Consider the following 16506-nt stretch of genomic DNA (forward strand, 5'->3'; position numbering starts at 1 on the left):
AGGAGACTCTATTGCACATAACAACAACAACAACAACAACAATTAAAGAATGGTAAATGAGATATAAATATTTGTAAGCAGTTGTCTGAGATACAAACATTGGTCTCTGTGGCAACACTATGTATAGTAGTTCTAAAGCCTGCCCTATCCTGAGCCAGTCTCACTGACTCTAACACACCTACCTCTATTACCTCAGTATCAATTCATCTCACTTGGGGTCTTCCTCTCCTGCACTGTCCATCCACCCTTCCAAGCACTATGTTCTTCTCTAAGGACCAATTCCTCCTGCCCACATGCCCTAAGTACTTGAGACAGATCTTAAAAATCCTAGCCTCCAAGGAGAAATTTTGTTTCACCCTCCCCAATACAGACCTATTTGTTTTCTTGGCAGTCCATGGTATGTTCAAGGCTCTCCTCCAGCACCGCAACATGAAGGCATCAATTCTTTTTCTGTCATCCTTAGTTATTGTCCATCTCTCTGATGCATAACAAGCAATTTCAAAGACTGTGGCCTGAATCAAGTTCACCTTAGTCTCTAGACTGATGTCGTTGCTTCTCAGTACTCTGGAGAGGTGCTGATTGTGGAGCTGAGAAAGCTGTTAACAACCTCAATCACTTCTCCACCTATTATGATGCTGCCAATTGACCTAGTGGTGAGAATATTTGTTTTCTTGATGTTGAGCTTCAATCCATATTGAAATCATAGTCCTTGAGCTTCTGCATTAAGTGCTTCGGGTCCTACGCAGTTTCAGCAAGCAAGGTTGTGTCATTTGCATAACATAGGTTGCTGATGAGTCTTCCTCCAATCTTGATAGCACATTCCTCCACATAAAGCCTGCCTCCTGAATTATTTGTTCTGGATTTAGACTGAAAAGGTATGGAGACAGGATGTATCCATGATGCACTCCTTTCCTGATTTTGAACCATGCAGTGTTTCCTTGCTCTATGTTGAGGACTGCTTTCTGGTCTGAGTATAGGTATTGCATGAACATAATCAAGTGTTCTGGGACTCAAATTCTCCCCTAGGTTAGCCACAATTTGTGTGATTGATAGTAGTATTTCAAACAAACAACTGCTCAAGAAGAAATAAAGAGTAACCCTCCATTTACACCTCCTATTAAATTCAAATTTTGACAGGTCTTTTCCCATTCGTACTTAGAATATATTTAAGTTACAATAAATCTCTATTGTAAGCTAACAGGTTTTGGTTTTTTTATTACATATCTTTTGTTATTGTGTGTACTTAATAATAACTTGTTAGGTGTAATTGAGTGAATTATGACTTATAATGAACCTAAGAAGAACAGACTGAAACCTTGCCCTCATCTTACAATTCCTGACATGCTTAAGGCAATTGTTGTATTCATTGTGTCAAAATATTTACATTTTATATAGTATATATTGTTTTGTGGATGTATTATGTAAGACAGCCTACTGGTGAGAAGCTGGGCTTCAGTCCCAAATGCATACAATTTGAATCCACCAGCTGCTCCTCAGGAGAAGACTGGACAATCTTCTACCGTATTAATTGCTTCTGAAAATCTCCCAGAGCCTTAAATATGGGTTAATTCTAATACTTCACAACAACAACAACAACATAAAAAAATTAATACTACATAATATGCACCAACAACCAAAACCAAAAAGGATAAAATAGTTGATTTCTACCAACTTTTGCAGTCAAATATCAATCGAATATCCAACAAAGATGTATTAATAATAATGGGTGACTGAAATGCGAAATATGGGAACTAGTAAGAGGGATCAGCAGTCAGAAAACATGGATTTGATCACAGAAGAGTAGTCTCAGGATAGAATGATACCATTCGGCACAATCACTGATTTACTTGTTGCAAATATTTTTTATAAGAAACATAAATGCAGGCTATACACATCGATTTTCCCTGATGGTATGCACAGGAATCAGATTGATTACATCTTTGGAAGAAATCACTGGGGAAGTTCAATATCAGCAGTAAAAACTAGCCCAGGTCCCTATTGAAGAACAGACCATCAATTATACATATGCAAGTCCAAATTAAAGCTAAAGAAGGCAAAATCAAATCCACAGGAATCAAAATATTATCTTGACTCTATCCTCCTGGAATTTAAAAACCAACTCAGGAACAAGTTTGAGGCCTTGACTACTAATCAATGCAGATCATATTATCTGTGGTAAAGTATCAATAATATGATTCATGAAGAATGCAAAAGGTCTTTACAAAGATAAGGAAGAAGAAAAGACCAAAATGGACATCAGAAGAGATTCTGAATATTGTAATAGAGTGCCAAGAAGCCAAAGCAAAGGGAAGAAATCAAGAAGAAGCTGAATAGAAGATTTCAAAGGGCAGCTCAGGAATACAAAGCAAAGTATTAAAATAAAATGTGCAAGGAGATGGAATCAGAAAAATCAAAGGAGCCAAACTCACTCACCCATTTCTTAAGCTTAAGGAACTAAAGTGCAAATTTAAGTTGCGTGTTACAATACTTAATGATGTCATGGACAGAATATTGAATGATCCAGGAAGCATTTAAAGAAGATGGAAGGAGGATTCAGAGTCACTATACCAAATAGATTGGCTGACACAGAGCAATTCCAAGAAACGGCATATGATCAAGAGGCAGTGGTGATAAAGGAGGACGTGTAGGCTACTCTGAAGGACATTACAAAAAATAAAATTGTAAGAATTGATGGAAAAACAATTGGCATATTTCAATGAAAAGCTGCTACCATGAATGTGCTCACCAGATTGTGCCAGGGAATCTGGAGGACAACTACCTAGCCAACTGAGTGGAAGAGATCATATTGATTCCCACTCCAAAAAAAGGGGACCTCACAGAATGTGGAAATTATTGAACTGATAAAATCCTGCTGCAGAGTATTTGGAAAAAACTGGAACAATGCATTGATAGAGAACTACCAGAAATACAATCTGAGTTTAGAAATGTTGGTGCACTAGAGACATTATTGCCAATGTCAGATGGATCTTGGTACAAAGCAAAGAATACCAGAGGAATGCCCATCTGTGTTTCATTGACTATGCTAAGGCATTTAACCGTGTGGATCACAATAAATTGTAGCTAACTTTGAGGAAAATGGTAATCCCAAAACAGTTGATTATGCTCATGCAATACCAATACTCAGACCAGAAAGCAGTCCTTAGCACAGAACAAGAAAACACTGTATGGTTCAAAATCAGGAAAGGAGTGCATCAAATATGCATTCTCTCGCCATACCTTTTCAATCTATATACAAAACAAATAATTCAGGAAGCTGGGCTTTATGTGGAGGAATGTGGCATCAAGATTGGAGGAAGACTCATCAACAAACTACATCATGCAGATGACACAACCTTGCCTGCTGAAACTGAGTAGAACCTGAAGCATTTGCTACAAAAGCTCAAGGACTGTAATATTCAATATGGATTGAAGCTCAACATCAAGAAAACAAATATTTTCACCACTAGGTCAATAGGCAGCATCGTAATAGATGGAGAGGGTTGACCTTGTTAACAATTACAGCTTTCTTGGCTCCACAATCAGTAGTTTTGATACCTGGAGTCAGGAAAACAAAAGATGAATTGCACTTGGAAAATCTGCAGTCAAGCACCTCTTCAGAGTACTGAGAAACAATGACATCAATCTAGAGACTAAGGTTTCCCTGATCCAGGACATGGTCTTTAATATTACTTTCTATGCATCAGAAAGCTAGACAATGGCTAAGGGTTACAGAAGAAGAATTGATACCTTTAAATTGTGGTGCTGGAGAAGAGTCCTGAACATACCATCAACTGTCAAGAAAACAAATAGGTCTATCTTGGAGAGAGTGAAAGCAACTTTCTCCTTGGAGGCTAGGAGTTTTAAGCTCTGTCTCGCATGCTTTGGGCACAAGGTCAGGAGAAGGACATCATGCTCAGAAGGGAGGAGGGACAGTGCAGGAGAGGAAGATCCTGAATGAGATGGGTTGATACAGTAACTGGGACAATGGTGGTAGATGTGTCAGAGTCTAACTCAGAGCAAGGCAGACTTTAGAGCTGTTGTACATAGGGTTGCTATGAGTCACAGCTGATTCGATGACACATAAAAATAACAACAAATATGTACTTAGGTGAGCCTGATCCAGTTCCTGGTCTTCACAATTACTTGCTATGCATCAGAAAGTAGAACAGTGTCTTAAGGATGACAGAAGGACAATTGACGTCTTTGAATTGTTGTTCTGGACAGTAATAATGAATATGCCATAGACTGCTAGGAGAAGAAACAAGTTTGTCCTAGAGATGGCGAGACATAGTTGCTCCTTGGAAACAGGATTCTGAAGCTCCATCTGATCCATTTTGGGCATGTTGCACTTGTCCTTGGAGAGGGGCATCATTCTTGGTAGAGTGGAGGGACAGAACAAGAAAGAAAGACCCTGGATGAGATTAATTGACTCAGTGACTAGGACAGTAGGGATAGGTGTGTCAGAGACAAAGAGGTTGGCTTAAAATAGAGCAAAGTTCAGGGCTGTTATACATAAAGTTGCTACAAGTTGCAAGTGACTGAAAGGCACATAATAGCAACAACAATATGTATCTTATTAAATATTGTACATACGTAATATACATTACATACAATGATGCAGTATGTAGTTTACATGGTATCATTTTTTTTACCAACTCCCAAAGACAAGATTGAACTTATGAAGACATTGATAATCAAAGGTAAGAATATGGACGCGTTACTTGAGGACAAAAATTCCAAGACTAATTGAAAGAATTAGAGTAAATCAAGGTTCAAACAATTGAAATATTTCAGCAAGGAGATGCAATTCTGGAGATGTTAAACTGTTTGGTCCAAGAAATACGGAAGCTACCATTTGGTTAACTAAAAGGATCTTGAACATATGGGCTGTCAAGAAAACAAGTCTGTCTTGGAGAGGGCGAAACCAAGTTTCTCCCTAGAGGCTAGAATTTTGAAGGTCTTTGTCACATACTTCAGGCATATGGCCAAGAAGAACTGGTTCTTGGTGAAGGACATCATTCTCAGAAGGGTGGAGACGTGCTAGAGCTGTGTAAATAGGGTTGCTCAAATTAATGGTTAATTCCACAGTAAGGGATATATTTTCACTTTTTCTGTAAAATGCTTATCTGTTGAATACTTCTGTAAATCTGAACATTCAGATTAAGACACACTAGGAAGAAGGATTGGCCATCCACTTCCAAAATAACAGGCATCTAAAAACCCTATGTACAAACATTCATCCTGGAGAGGGTTAAACCGGACTGCTCCTTGGAGGCAAGGATTCTGAGGCTTCGTCTGACATACTTTGGTCATGTTGTAAGGAGAGACTGGTCCTTGAAGAAGGACATCATGCTTGGGAGGATGGAGGGCAGGCGCAGGAGGGGAAGGCCCTCTGGGACGTGGATTGATTCGGTGACTAGGGCAATCGAGATGAGTGTGTCAGAGACATGAGATTGGCACAGGACAGAGGAGAGTTTAGAGATGTCGCTTTGAGTGGCAAGCAACTCGACGGCACATAGCAACAACAACAACACGAACTGCAGGTGACACGATGGCACATAACAGCAACAACATAATTAAATGTCCATCGTGTTATGAAGAAGATCAGAAAGAAGAAAACTTCATTTGATTTAAAGGACCTGAGCAAATGCAGATGAGAAAAAATTAGATTGCACTCAAAGAAGAGAGAATTGGAATGAAAGAGGGATGAGTAGGTTGTTTTAGATGAAAAAAATATTATGAGTGAATTGAATACATACATAAACAACTTGATGATGAGCAAGGCAAGGTGTCCTAAGATAAGATAAATAAAGTAAGGGTTTAGGTAGGACCCAGACATAACGTGGAGTATCAAGTAAACCACAACATAGAAAATGGATTTGGTTTACAATACAGTGAAAGACCATTAAAAATTTTTAAACATTCTTTTTTCATTTATTCAACAAAAAAACATTGAAAATGCCATGTATTCAGTCAGTCAGATACTCTTCAAAGTGTGAGAATATTATAAGGAGCAAGCACATACAGTCCACTCCCTTTTAAATCAATATGCTATTGACAGTGTTAAAAAGCATAAAGCAAAACAATGTACTGTATTGAAGAGTCATTAATGATAGAAATTAAAGGAAACAGAATAAGAAGGTTAAAGAATATTAAAAGAACAAGAAGATAGGAAAATAAATTAAATAATACATTGAGATGAAATAGTTATATAAAAAGATTTGTTATAAGGGCTTGGATGACTTATAAACAGATTCAATTTAAAACCCACTGCACATTTCCATCTTTTATTCACCAAGGTTTAATTATTTTTCATAAGCAACATTAAACCTACTGCCTCCAATAAGTAATAAAATATAAGCCTGAGGGTATTTTATTTCTGTTTTTCTTTTTATGCATAGGATGGTTAAATAATTTAAAAACATGGATCCATTTAATAATAAGTAGCAAATTAATTATGAGATAATTGAATGAAGGTAACTTGCTTTAACCTTAACATCTCACACAGTATCTTCAATTAATGGCACATAGTTTCTATGTTTTGTGAACTGAAACAGTCCACAGAAACATGGTGATCTTGACTCAAGAAAATCCCTTTGGGATTGGATGTAAAATAAACTTATCACTGTAATTATATTCGCTGACCTATTAGTAGTCCCAAGATTCAGATTTTAAATCTCAAATGTTTTAGAGACCAAGATTTATATTCATAAATACTACTGATCTTCAGACAATCAGATGAGTGACAAGTTAGTACAAGTCCTTCTCAGAGAAAACTAGGTAAGAGAAATATACTCATTTGCTTTTCTTTCTAGTAACTTTCATTGTTCCTATATTTAAAGTTTCAGCTATTTTCTACATTGGAGACAATGGAGAGTTAAAATAAGACACATTACTGGAATCTATTTTTTTTCAAATTATAAGATAAAGTATCAAAACTTACATGTAAGGTCATAAAATTATTTGTTATTTCGCAGAGTAATTGTAGAATTATTAAATTTAGCATTATTAAAGAAATAAAATTTTATCCAATATCCTTCTTTTGATTTATATGAAAAATTGAATATCAGTATTATGGAAAAAGACTATAATTATAATAAGAATAAAGACTATAATATCTAATATTTACAAGTTTATCATCTTCAGATGTCCTATAGCCTTCAATTAGCTCTGCCAACCCAAAGGTGGACAGTTCAAATCTAACAGGTACAGCTGCTCTGAGAGAAAAACATAGGCAACCTCTTCCTGTACAATTTACAACCTCCGAAGTCCACTGGAGGGTCAGCTATGAGATGAGCTATCACTTGATGGCAATGATTTATTGAGTTGTCTACCTTCACTAGATAATTTAAAAAGATCAATTTTTTTAAAAAAAATAAAAATGAAATAATCCTAATAATAGTTCATGGATTTTCTGTTTTCTTAATGTTGTAAACTAACATAAAAGGAAGTATTACTTTACTTTATTAATTACTTTTGTCATATAATTAAGAATCTTTTATTTTTTTTCAAAGAAACAAAATGTATTAAATAAGATTGTACAGCATGATTGAAACAATTACTGTCACTAAATTTTACGCTTGAAAAATGTTCAATATGGTACAGCCACTGTGGAAGGCAGTGTAGCGTTTTCTCAAAAAGTTGCAGATAGAGATACCATTTGACCCAGCAATTCCACTACTGGGAATACACCCCAAAGAGACCGTAATTGCCACCCAAGCAGATATATGCACACCCATGTTTATCACGGCTTTGTTCACAATAGCAAGGAGTTGGAAACAACCTAAGTGCCATCAACAAACGAATTGATAGAGAAGCTGTGGTATATTCACACAATGTAATACTGTGCTGCTTTGAAAAACAAGGAACTCATGCAACATTATTCAAAATGGGTGACCCTGGAGGACATTATGCTGAGTGAAATATCTCAGTCACAAAAGGGCAAATGCTGCATGGTGCCACTGTTGTAAAATGGGACTGACATCGGGGTTGGGGTGGGAGGAGACTGATAAAGATGGAATAAATAATGTATACTGCATTGAAACAGATGAGGGAGAAGACTGTTTAGGGAGGATATGTGATTACGTATTTTTGTCATGACAGGAGTCCAGAACGAAGGCTGCATAGTGGAGTGGACCTGAGGGGAGGGATCATAAAACAATGAAAGAATTTTTCTTTTACATTTCAAAGAGAAGAGTGTACTGGGGGGAAGGGGGACAGGGAGAAAAGTGCAACAGTGGATGAATGGAAATCCAAAGTCTGTAATATTCATTGAAATTAATAATTGAAATAAAGTGTACAATAGGCAAGCATAGAGTTGCATATATTTTTAGAACTTTAAAAAAAATCATGTAAAAACATATTTTTTAACTCGAATACAGGTTTTCATACTTTGCTTTGTAGGACCTTTTTCAAAATTATTATCTTTATTTACAGAGGAGGTCATAGATATCATTGGTTATTGTCATTTGATGTGATCAACTACAACTTGTAATGACCCTATGAGCAACGGATCAAATCTTTGCCCTAACCTACATTATACTCTCAAACTCAGTCAAGCTCAAGGCCATTATTGCAGTCACTGTGGCAAGTTTCTCATTGTGGGCCTTCCTCTCTTTCACAAACTCCTTCCCCAGCCTTTTTCCACAGAATGAAAGCAAATTCCCTAGTGACCAGTCATCAAGTTAGAGCTAAGATTTGCAGCAATTCTGCTTTTAACCACTTTATCCTACAGGTCTTTTCTCTAAAATATTCCCCACAATTAATTAATTAATTAATTAATTAATTTGCTTATGATCTAATAAAAACGTTTGCATATACTTGCAAAAAAAATAAATAAAAAGCCCTAAAGATTTCACATGAGAATTTCTAGTTTTATGTTCAATGCGCAATATATGATTAAGGACTCAGATAATGGAAATAAGAGTGGTCAGGGTGATTTAGTCAAACATAAATATCTGCTGAAATATGTCAATTGGTATATCATCTATTCCTGGGGCATTATTTTTTTTGCTATTTCATTCAAAGCAGCTTCAACTTCTTCCTTCATCACCATAGGCTCTTGCTCAAATGTTATTTCATTAACTTCTTCTGTATCTGCCAATTCCTTTTGATACAATGACTCAGTATATTTCTTCCATCTTATCTTTTTAATACCTCCTGGATCATTTCATATTCTGCCTAAAGCATCCTTGATTATAGCAACTTTAGGTTTGAATTTGCAGTCACTTGTTATGCATCAGAGAGTTGGACAATGACTAGGGAGGATTGAAGGAGAATTGATGCCTTTGAGCTGTGGTGCTTGGAGAAGAGTATTGAATGTACCCTGGACTGCCAAGAAAACAGACAGCTTCATCCTAGAGAGGGTTAAACCAGGCTACTCCTTGGAGGCAAGGGTTCTTGGGCTTTGTCTGACAAACTTTGGACATGTTGTAAGGAGAGACAGGTCCTTGGAGAGGGACATCATGCTTGGTAGGGTGGAGGGACAGCGCAAGAGGGGAAGACCCTCTATGAAGTGGATTGATTCAGTGACTGGGGCAATCGGGTTGGGTGTGTCAGAGGCAATGCGATTGGCACAGAATAGAGCGGAGTTTAGGGCTGTTGTCCACAGGGTCGCTATGAGTCGCAAATGACTCGATGGCACATAACAACAACAACAAACTTATTAAACATATAAATTATTACTTAAATTGAGGATGATAAAGGTACAGATATTTAGTCAAAGTGTCAAAGATCTATATTTGGAATGATTATTTGTAAGAAATAATCACTGGAGCAGAGTCAGTGTTTATGAAAGTGAAATAACATGGCTTTGGGGATAGGGAGAATTGAATTGAACATGATAAGTGAGTAAGATGAAAAAGTCAGAAAAGTTTGTTGTTGCTTGTATGAAATATAGATGGGTGTGTATCAGGTTTCAAGAGAACCTTAAAAGCCATCCCATGGAATTTGAATTTTCTGTAGAGATAACAAATATTAAAATTTTCCTGGAAGTAGAGAGTTGGTTCTGGCAATATGATGAAGTGATAATCACTGAGAAATGAATATTTTAAAAAATCTAGAAACGATTAGAGAATTCAACTGTAAATAAGCATTTAAACAATGGAGAGAAAAAAAGAAAAAAAATGAAAAAAAACCCCCAACAATGGAGAGTGTTCTACCTAATAAATTGTATGCTCAACTGGAGAGGATACATAATGACTGTTTATCAGTTATCATAATGTAGTTATAATTATTGGAGTATGCTCAACATATCCCATAATATTAGAACAATGGAAACCCTTAAGGCTAGAAATGACAAATAATTGTATAAAAGAGGAAGATATTTTTATTGGAAGAAAGTCTCAGAAACTGCATTGCAAAGATACTCTATGCAAAGAAACTTTATACATCAGAGAGTTGGACAATGACTAGGGAGGATAGAAGGAGAATTGATGTCTTTGAGCTGTGGTGCTGGAGAAGAGTATTGAATGTACCATGGACTGCTAGGAAAACAAAGAGATTCATCCTGGAAAGGGTCAAACCGGGCTGCTCCTTGGAGGCAAGGATTCTGAGGCTCCATCTAACATGCTTTGGAAATGTTGCAAGGAGGGACAGCTCCTTGGAGAGGGACATCATGCTTGGGAGGGTGGAGGGACAGCACAGGGAGGGAAGACCCTCTATGAGGTGGATTGATTCAGTGACTGGAGTAATCGGGATGGGTGTGTCAGAGGCAGTGCGATTGGCACAGGATAGAGCAGGGTTTAGGGCTGTTGTACATAGGGTCTCTATGAGTCACAAGCGACTCAATGGCATGTAACAACAGTCTCAGAAAAATTGATTTCTCATGGCAAAATATATAACCATTAGCTTATTAAGGAAGCATATATATGTCTTAAGGAAATATGTATATTTATGTCTTTAGAATTTCAAGGTAATTATCTTTAAATAATCACTTCCTCACTACTTCTTCATGCACTTTAATATTTCAAATTAAACTCATTTCGTAACATTCTGTTTTTAAATATTCACTTTTTAAATATGTTGTTGAGAGACACCACAGTGGATTCTGGTTCATAGTAATGCTGCCTAGCTCAAGATCCCTGCAGTGCTTGAGATCATTGTTGCAGCCACTGTGTAAGTAGTATAACTGCATATCAAAAATATTTACCTCTTGGTAATATTTCCTCTTAGGTGCCATTGAATCGAGTATGACTTATAGTGACCCTACAAACAAAAGATTTGAACCCTATTCTATCCTGTGCCATTCTCAGACTTCCTGACACATAAGAGCCCACTGCAGCAGATACCGTGTCAATGCATGGTTGAAGGTCTTCCTCTCTTTTGTTGACCCTCCAATCATCCTAGCTTCATGTACTTCCTCAAGGAATAGCCCGCTTAGCAACATACCCAAAGTATGTGAGGGGACACCTCATTATTCTTCCCTCAGAAGAGCATTCTGACTGCATCCTCTCCAAGATATATGTTTGTTCTTTTGGCCATCCATGTTCAGTGCTTTTCTCCAACACTACAGCTCAAAGGTATCAAATCTTTTTCTGTCATCCTTATTCACTGATTAGCTCTTAGATGCATAGCAAGTGATCAGAAAGACTATGGCCTGATTCAGACACACCTAAGTCCTCAAAATTACATCATTATTACTCAATAATTTGGAGAGGTCCATATCTCAATAAACTACCATCAAATTGGTTTACTGCAATCCCAAAGCCATGCAGTTTGAATCTTTCAGATGCTCTGTGGGAGAAAGATGGTAATCTCTTCCTGAGCTATTTACTGTCTCTGAAAACCTGGAGGAGCATCACCTACGGGTTGGTTCCAACTTGACCATACACAACAGCAATATTGCAATTTCAACAGTTTCCAAGACTATAAATCTTTATGAGAAGAGTCTGCCAATTTTTTCCTGTATATTAGCTACTAGACTCAAATTTCCAACATTTAAGTTGGACTTCAGCACATAAATCATTAAGTTACCAAGATTCTTCCTCCTTTCTCTTCACTCTCACTCGATTTCTTGATATATATGTGTGTTTGTATGAATATATATCTTAATATGTAGACCCTATTGATGAAAAGCTGCAGTTCATTTTCAAAGGCACAAAGTTCATGGCCATAAGCTGCTCTGCAGGAGAAGGATAGGCAATCCCCTTTCATGCAATTAACTGCTTCTGAAAATCCACTAGAGGGTCAGCTATGGTTGGTTCTGACTCTATGATACACAACAACATACACTATAAAAAAAGAATATAAAAATGTATACTGAAATGTCTAAGAACAGTATCTCTAGCATTGTTGTTGTTAAGTGTTGTAGAGTGGTCTCACCTTAAATACAAGAACTCTGAATCCTGTTCTAGCCTGAGCCAATTTCATTGACTGACACACACTTTATTCCATTGCCCCAGTTACCGCGTCAATCCATCTCATTTGAGATTTTCCTCTTCTGTGCTTTCCCTCCACCCTTCCTAGCACGATATTCTTCTCCAAGAACTGGTCACTTCTGCTCATGTGCCCAAAGTATGTGAGAAGGTGTTTCAAAGTCCTTGCCTCCAGGTAGCAGCTTAGTTCCACCCTCTCCAGGACTGACCTGCTTGTGCTCCTGGCAGTCCATGATATGTTCAACACTCTTCCAGCACCACAACTCAATGGTATCAATTCTTCTTCTGTCATCCTTAGTCATTGTCAAGCTATCTGGTAAGACCATGGCCTGGATCAGGGACACCTTAATCTCCAGACTGCCACCCTTGCTCTTCAGTACTCTAGAGAAGTTTCTGACAAGTAGACGTTCCCAGGGCAATTAATCTTTTGATTTCCTGAATGGTGGTACCAAGAGTGGTGAGTGCGGAAACAAGCAAGCTGAGGCTGCTAACAATCTGAATCTCTTCTCCATCTATCATGTTGCTTCTAATTGGTCCAGGTGTGAGAAACTTTGTTTGTTGATGTTGAGCTTCAATCCATATTGAGGACTACACTACAGTCCTTGACCTTCTGCAGCATACATCTCATGTTCTCCTCAGTTTCAGTAAGCAAAGTTGTGTTGTCTGCATAACAACAGTTGCAAAGAGATACTACAAATTGGAACATGGAATGTGAGAAGTGTGACTATAGGAAAACTGGAAATTGTTAAGGAAAATGTGTTGTTATTGTTGTCATGTGCCGTCAAGTTGCTTGCGACTCATAGCGACCCTATGTACAACAGCCCTAAACTTTGCTCTGTCCTGTGCCAATCTCACTGCTCCGGCACACTCACCCCAATTACCCCAGTCACTGAATCAATCCACCTCATAGAGGGTCTTCCCCTCCTGTGCTGTCCCTCCACCTTACCAAGCCTGATGTCCTTCTCCAAGGACTGGTCCCTCTTTGCAACGTGTCCAAATTATGTCAGACAAAGCCTGAGAATCCTTGCCTCCTAGGAGCAGCCTGGTTTAACCCTCTCCAGGTTGAAACTGTTCATTTTCTTACAGTCCATGGTACATCCAATGCTCTTTTCCAGCACCACAACTCAAAGGCACCAATTCTCCTTCTTTCCTCCTGAGACATTGTCCAGCTCTCTGATGCATAGCAAGTGATTGCAAAGACCATGGCCTGTATCAAATGTACCTTAGTCTCCAGAATGACCTATTGCTCTTCAGCACTTTGGAGAGGTCCCTAACAGCAGACTTTCCCATTCCAATACATCTTTTAATTTCCTAGTTGCTGGTGCAGAATATATAAATATTGACATACCAGGCATTAATGAAATAAAATGTATTAGCATGGGACATTTTGAATCAGATAATCACATGATCTACTTTTCTGGAAATGAAAAGGTAAAAAAATCTATGGTTGCATTTATCATTAAAAAGACAATTTCTAGATCCATCATGAAATAAAATGTTGTGAGTGACAGGATACTATCCATATGCAAACAAGAAAGACCTGTTAATACCACTCCCATTCAAATATATGCACCAATAACCAGGGTCAAAGAGGAGGAAACAGATAATTTCTACCAACTTTTGCAGTCAGAAATCAATCAAACATGTCCCAATATACCTTGATAATAATGGGTGACTGGAATTCCAAACAAGCAAGAAGGATCAGAGTTGGAAAGCATGAACTTGAAGACAGAAATGAGACTGGAGAGATAATTATAGAATTCTGTACAATCAATGACCTATTCATAACTACATGTCTAGAGAACTCTGTATTATTTCAGTATTTTTCTATAAATTCATGAGTTATAAATCACTCCACCACAGGCATTTCCTTGCAATTTTAAAAATATTCTGTGTGTCTTGTACTTCAGTGATTGTGATCCTATAATATTCTCCCTAAAGTATTTGTGCCTTGTATTTCAGAGACAAGAGAAGCTTGAAAAAGTGTTGCTACTCCTGATTCTTCAAGAAAACATGCAGTGAATATAAAAAACATTAAATTGACATATCTTATCTCGACAGAGAAAGAAGAGATGGCCACAGACAATCATTCCTTCACAAATGAGTTTATTCTCATGGGACTGACAGATCAACCAGATCTGAAGACCATTCTGTTTGTAGTGTTCTTTGTCATTTATCTGGTCACCATGGTGGGGAATCTTGGTTTAGTTACATTGATCGTCATGGAGCACCGTCTTCACACACCAATGTACATCTTTCTGGGCAACCTGGCCCTGATGGATTCCTGTTGCTCCAGTGCCATTATCCCTAAGATGTTAGAGAACTTCTTTTCCAAGGACAAAATTATTTCCCTCTATGAATGCATGGCACAATTTTATTTTTTCTGCTTTGCTGAAACTACAGACTGCTTTCTGCTGGCAGTTATGGCCTATGATCGTTTTTTAGCAATATGCAGTCCACTGCAGTATCACACCAAGATGTCAAGGAAACTCTGGATTCAAATGGTTATTGGAGCCTACATAGCTGGAAATCTGCACTCCATGATTCATGTAGGACTTCTACTAAGGTTAACCTTCTGTGGACCTCATCAAATCAACCACTTTTATTGTGATATTCTTCCATTACTCAGACTCTCTTGTGTTGACCCTTTTATCAATGAACTGATGATACTTATCTTTTCAGGGTCTGTTCAAATCTTTACTGTTACCATAGTCTTAATATCTTACCTTTCCATCCTTTTCACTATTTTCAAAATGAAATCTAGAGAGGGGAAAGGCAAAGCCTTATCTACATGTGCGTCTCACTTTCTCTCTGTCTCACTATTTTACGGTTCTCTTCTCTTCATGTACATTTGGCCAAGCTCAGCTAAAGATGGGGACAATGACATAACAGTTGCCATTTTTTATACCCTCATTATCCCTTTACTAAACCCCTTTATCTATAGTCTAAGAAATAAGGAAGTAATAAATGTTATGAAAAAAATTATAAAGCAAATCTAATAACATTCTAAAACAATTTTCATTCCCTACAATATGTTGATTTTCACACATTTTTTTTCAAATCAAGGATACTAATAGAAAATGGCCATATCATATGTCAAATATAAAATTAGCTAAAGAGTGCAATAAAGTCTGATTAAATTATTACATCAAATAATGGAGAAAATATTTAATTAGTTCAAAAGCAGAGATTCTGATAAAATGGATATCAGAATCTAATTTAGTAACATATCTCAAGAGTAAATTTTGTTCTACAAGGGTACAAATTGTTTAAGGGAAGTTAGCTATAATTCTTATAAAATTCAGCAAATCATAGAAATAAAAACCAGCTTCCTAGGCACGATGTTACATACTTACATGCATTTCAATTTCTTATGTATTATTTAAGGTTACAATCTATCAAGAGTAAGCTGTGCATTTTTAGTTTACTTCTAAACTATCTTTGCATTGTTGAAAGTTTTTTAATAGAGTTATACAGAATATGTATAATCCTTTTAAGAACATTTTAGTACTTTTTAATTATCTTTGTCTTGTTCTACCTTTATCTTTAATTTTTTCTATTGAGTTCTCTAAATAGGGACTGTTTGTGTAATAGCAACTTATCAATTCTTAATTGAAAAGAATGTTATTTATATTGAAAACTCCTTATGTTTATTTGAAAGTTTACATATCATTTGATAGCTGTCCATGAAACATGACAAGTGTAATTTCAAGATTATCCCTCATACCATTTCTTGTTTTATTTTGATCACTAATGTATAATTACATAATCACTAAGGTAAAATTATTCATTACTAAATAAATTACTAATATATAATTAGTATTAAAGAAAGCTAGAGATATTGTTCAACAAAAATGAAGCAAAAAATAATGGAAAACTAAAATTCAAAGCAAAAAAATTCCAATCCTATTTACTTAGTATTTTATATGCACATGTGAAAGGGGAAAATGTTTTAAAATGAGAATCCACTTTGATAAACATAACACTAGAGTTTGCTTATATACATACCTTTCTATGAATTAGACATTATTTTTCATGCTTTTACAGAATAAAAAAGATCATATTTTAAAATAATAGGCATCCAGAATTGAGTTTGTATTGGAATTAATAATAAAAGAAGAATTAATGGCTT

General features: G+C 36.6%; 1 protein-coding gene across 1 annotated transcript; it reads left to right on the forward strand.

The window, feature by feature from the left end:
- The first annotated feature begins 14446 nt into the window (after window positions 1-14446).
- On the forward strand, window positions 14447-15373 carry LOC102850435 (olfactory receptor 5K3-like). Its single transcript, XM_006902003.1, has one exon. The coding sequence runs from the start codon at window positions 14447-14449 to the stop codon at window positions 15371-15373; it is 927 nt and encodes a 308-aa protein (XP_006902065.1).
- Window positions 15374-16506: the final 1133 nt, after the last annotated feature.

This window comes from Elephantulus edwardii, unplaced genomic scaffold (genome assembly GCF_000299155.1).
Source record: "Elephantulus edwardii isolate Elephantulus edwardi_28Jun2011 unplaced genomic scaffold, EleEdw1.0 scaffold00356, whole genome shotgun sequence".
Lineage (NCBI taxonomy): Eukaryota > Metazoa > Chordata > Mammalia > Macroscelidea > Macroscelididae > Elephantulus > Elephantulus edwardii.

Coding starts and splice junctions, on each gene's coding strand:
- LOC102850435 (XM_006902003.1), top strand. CDS start 14,447: ATGGCCACAGACAATCATTCCTTCACAAATGAGTTTATTCTCATGGGA.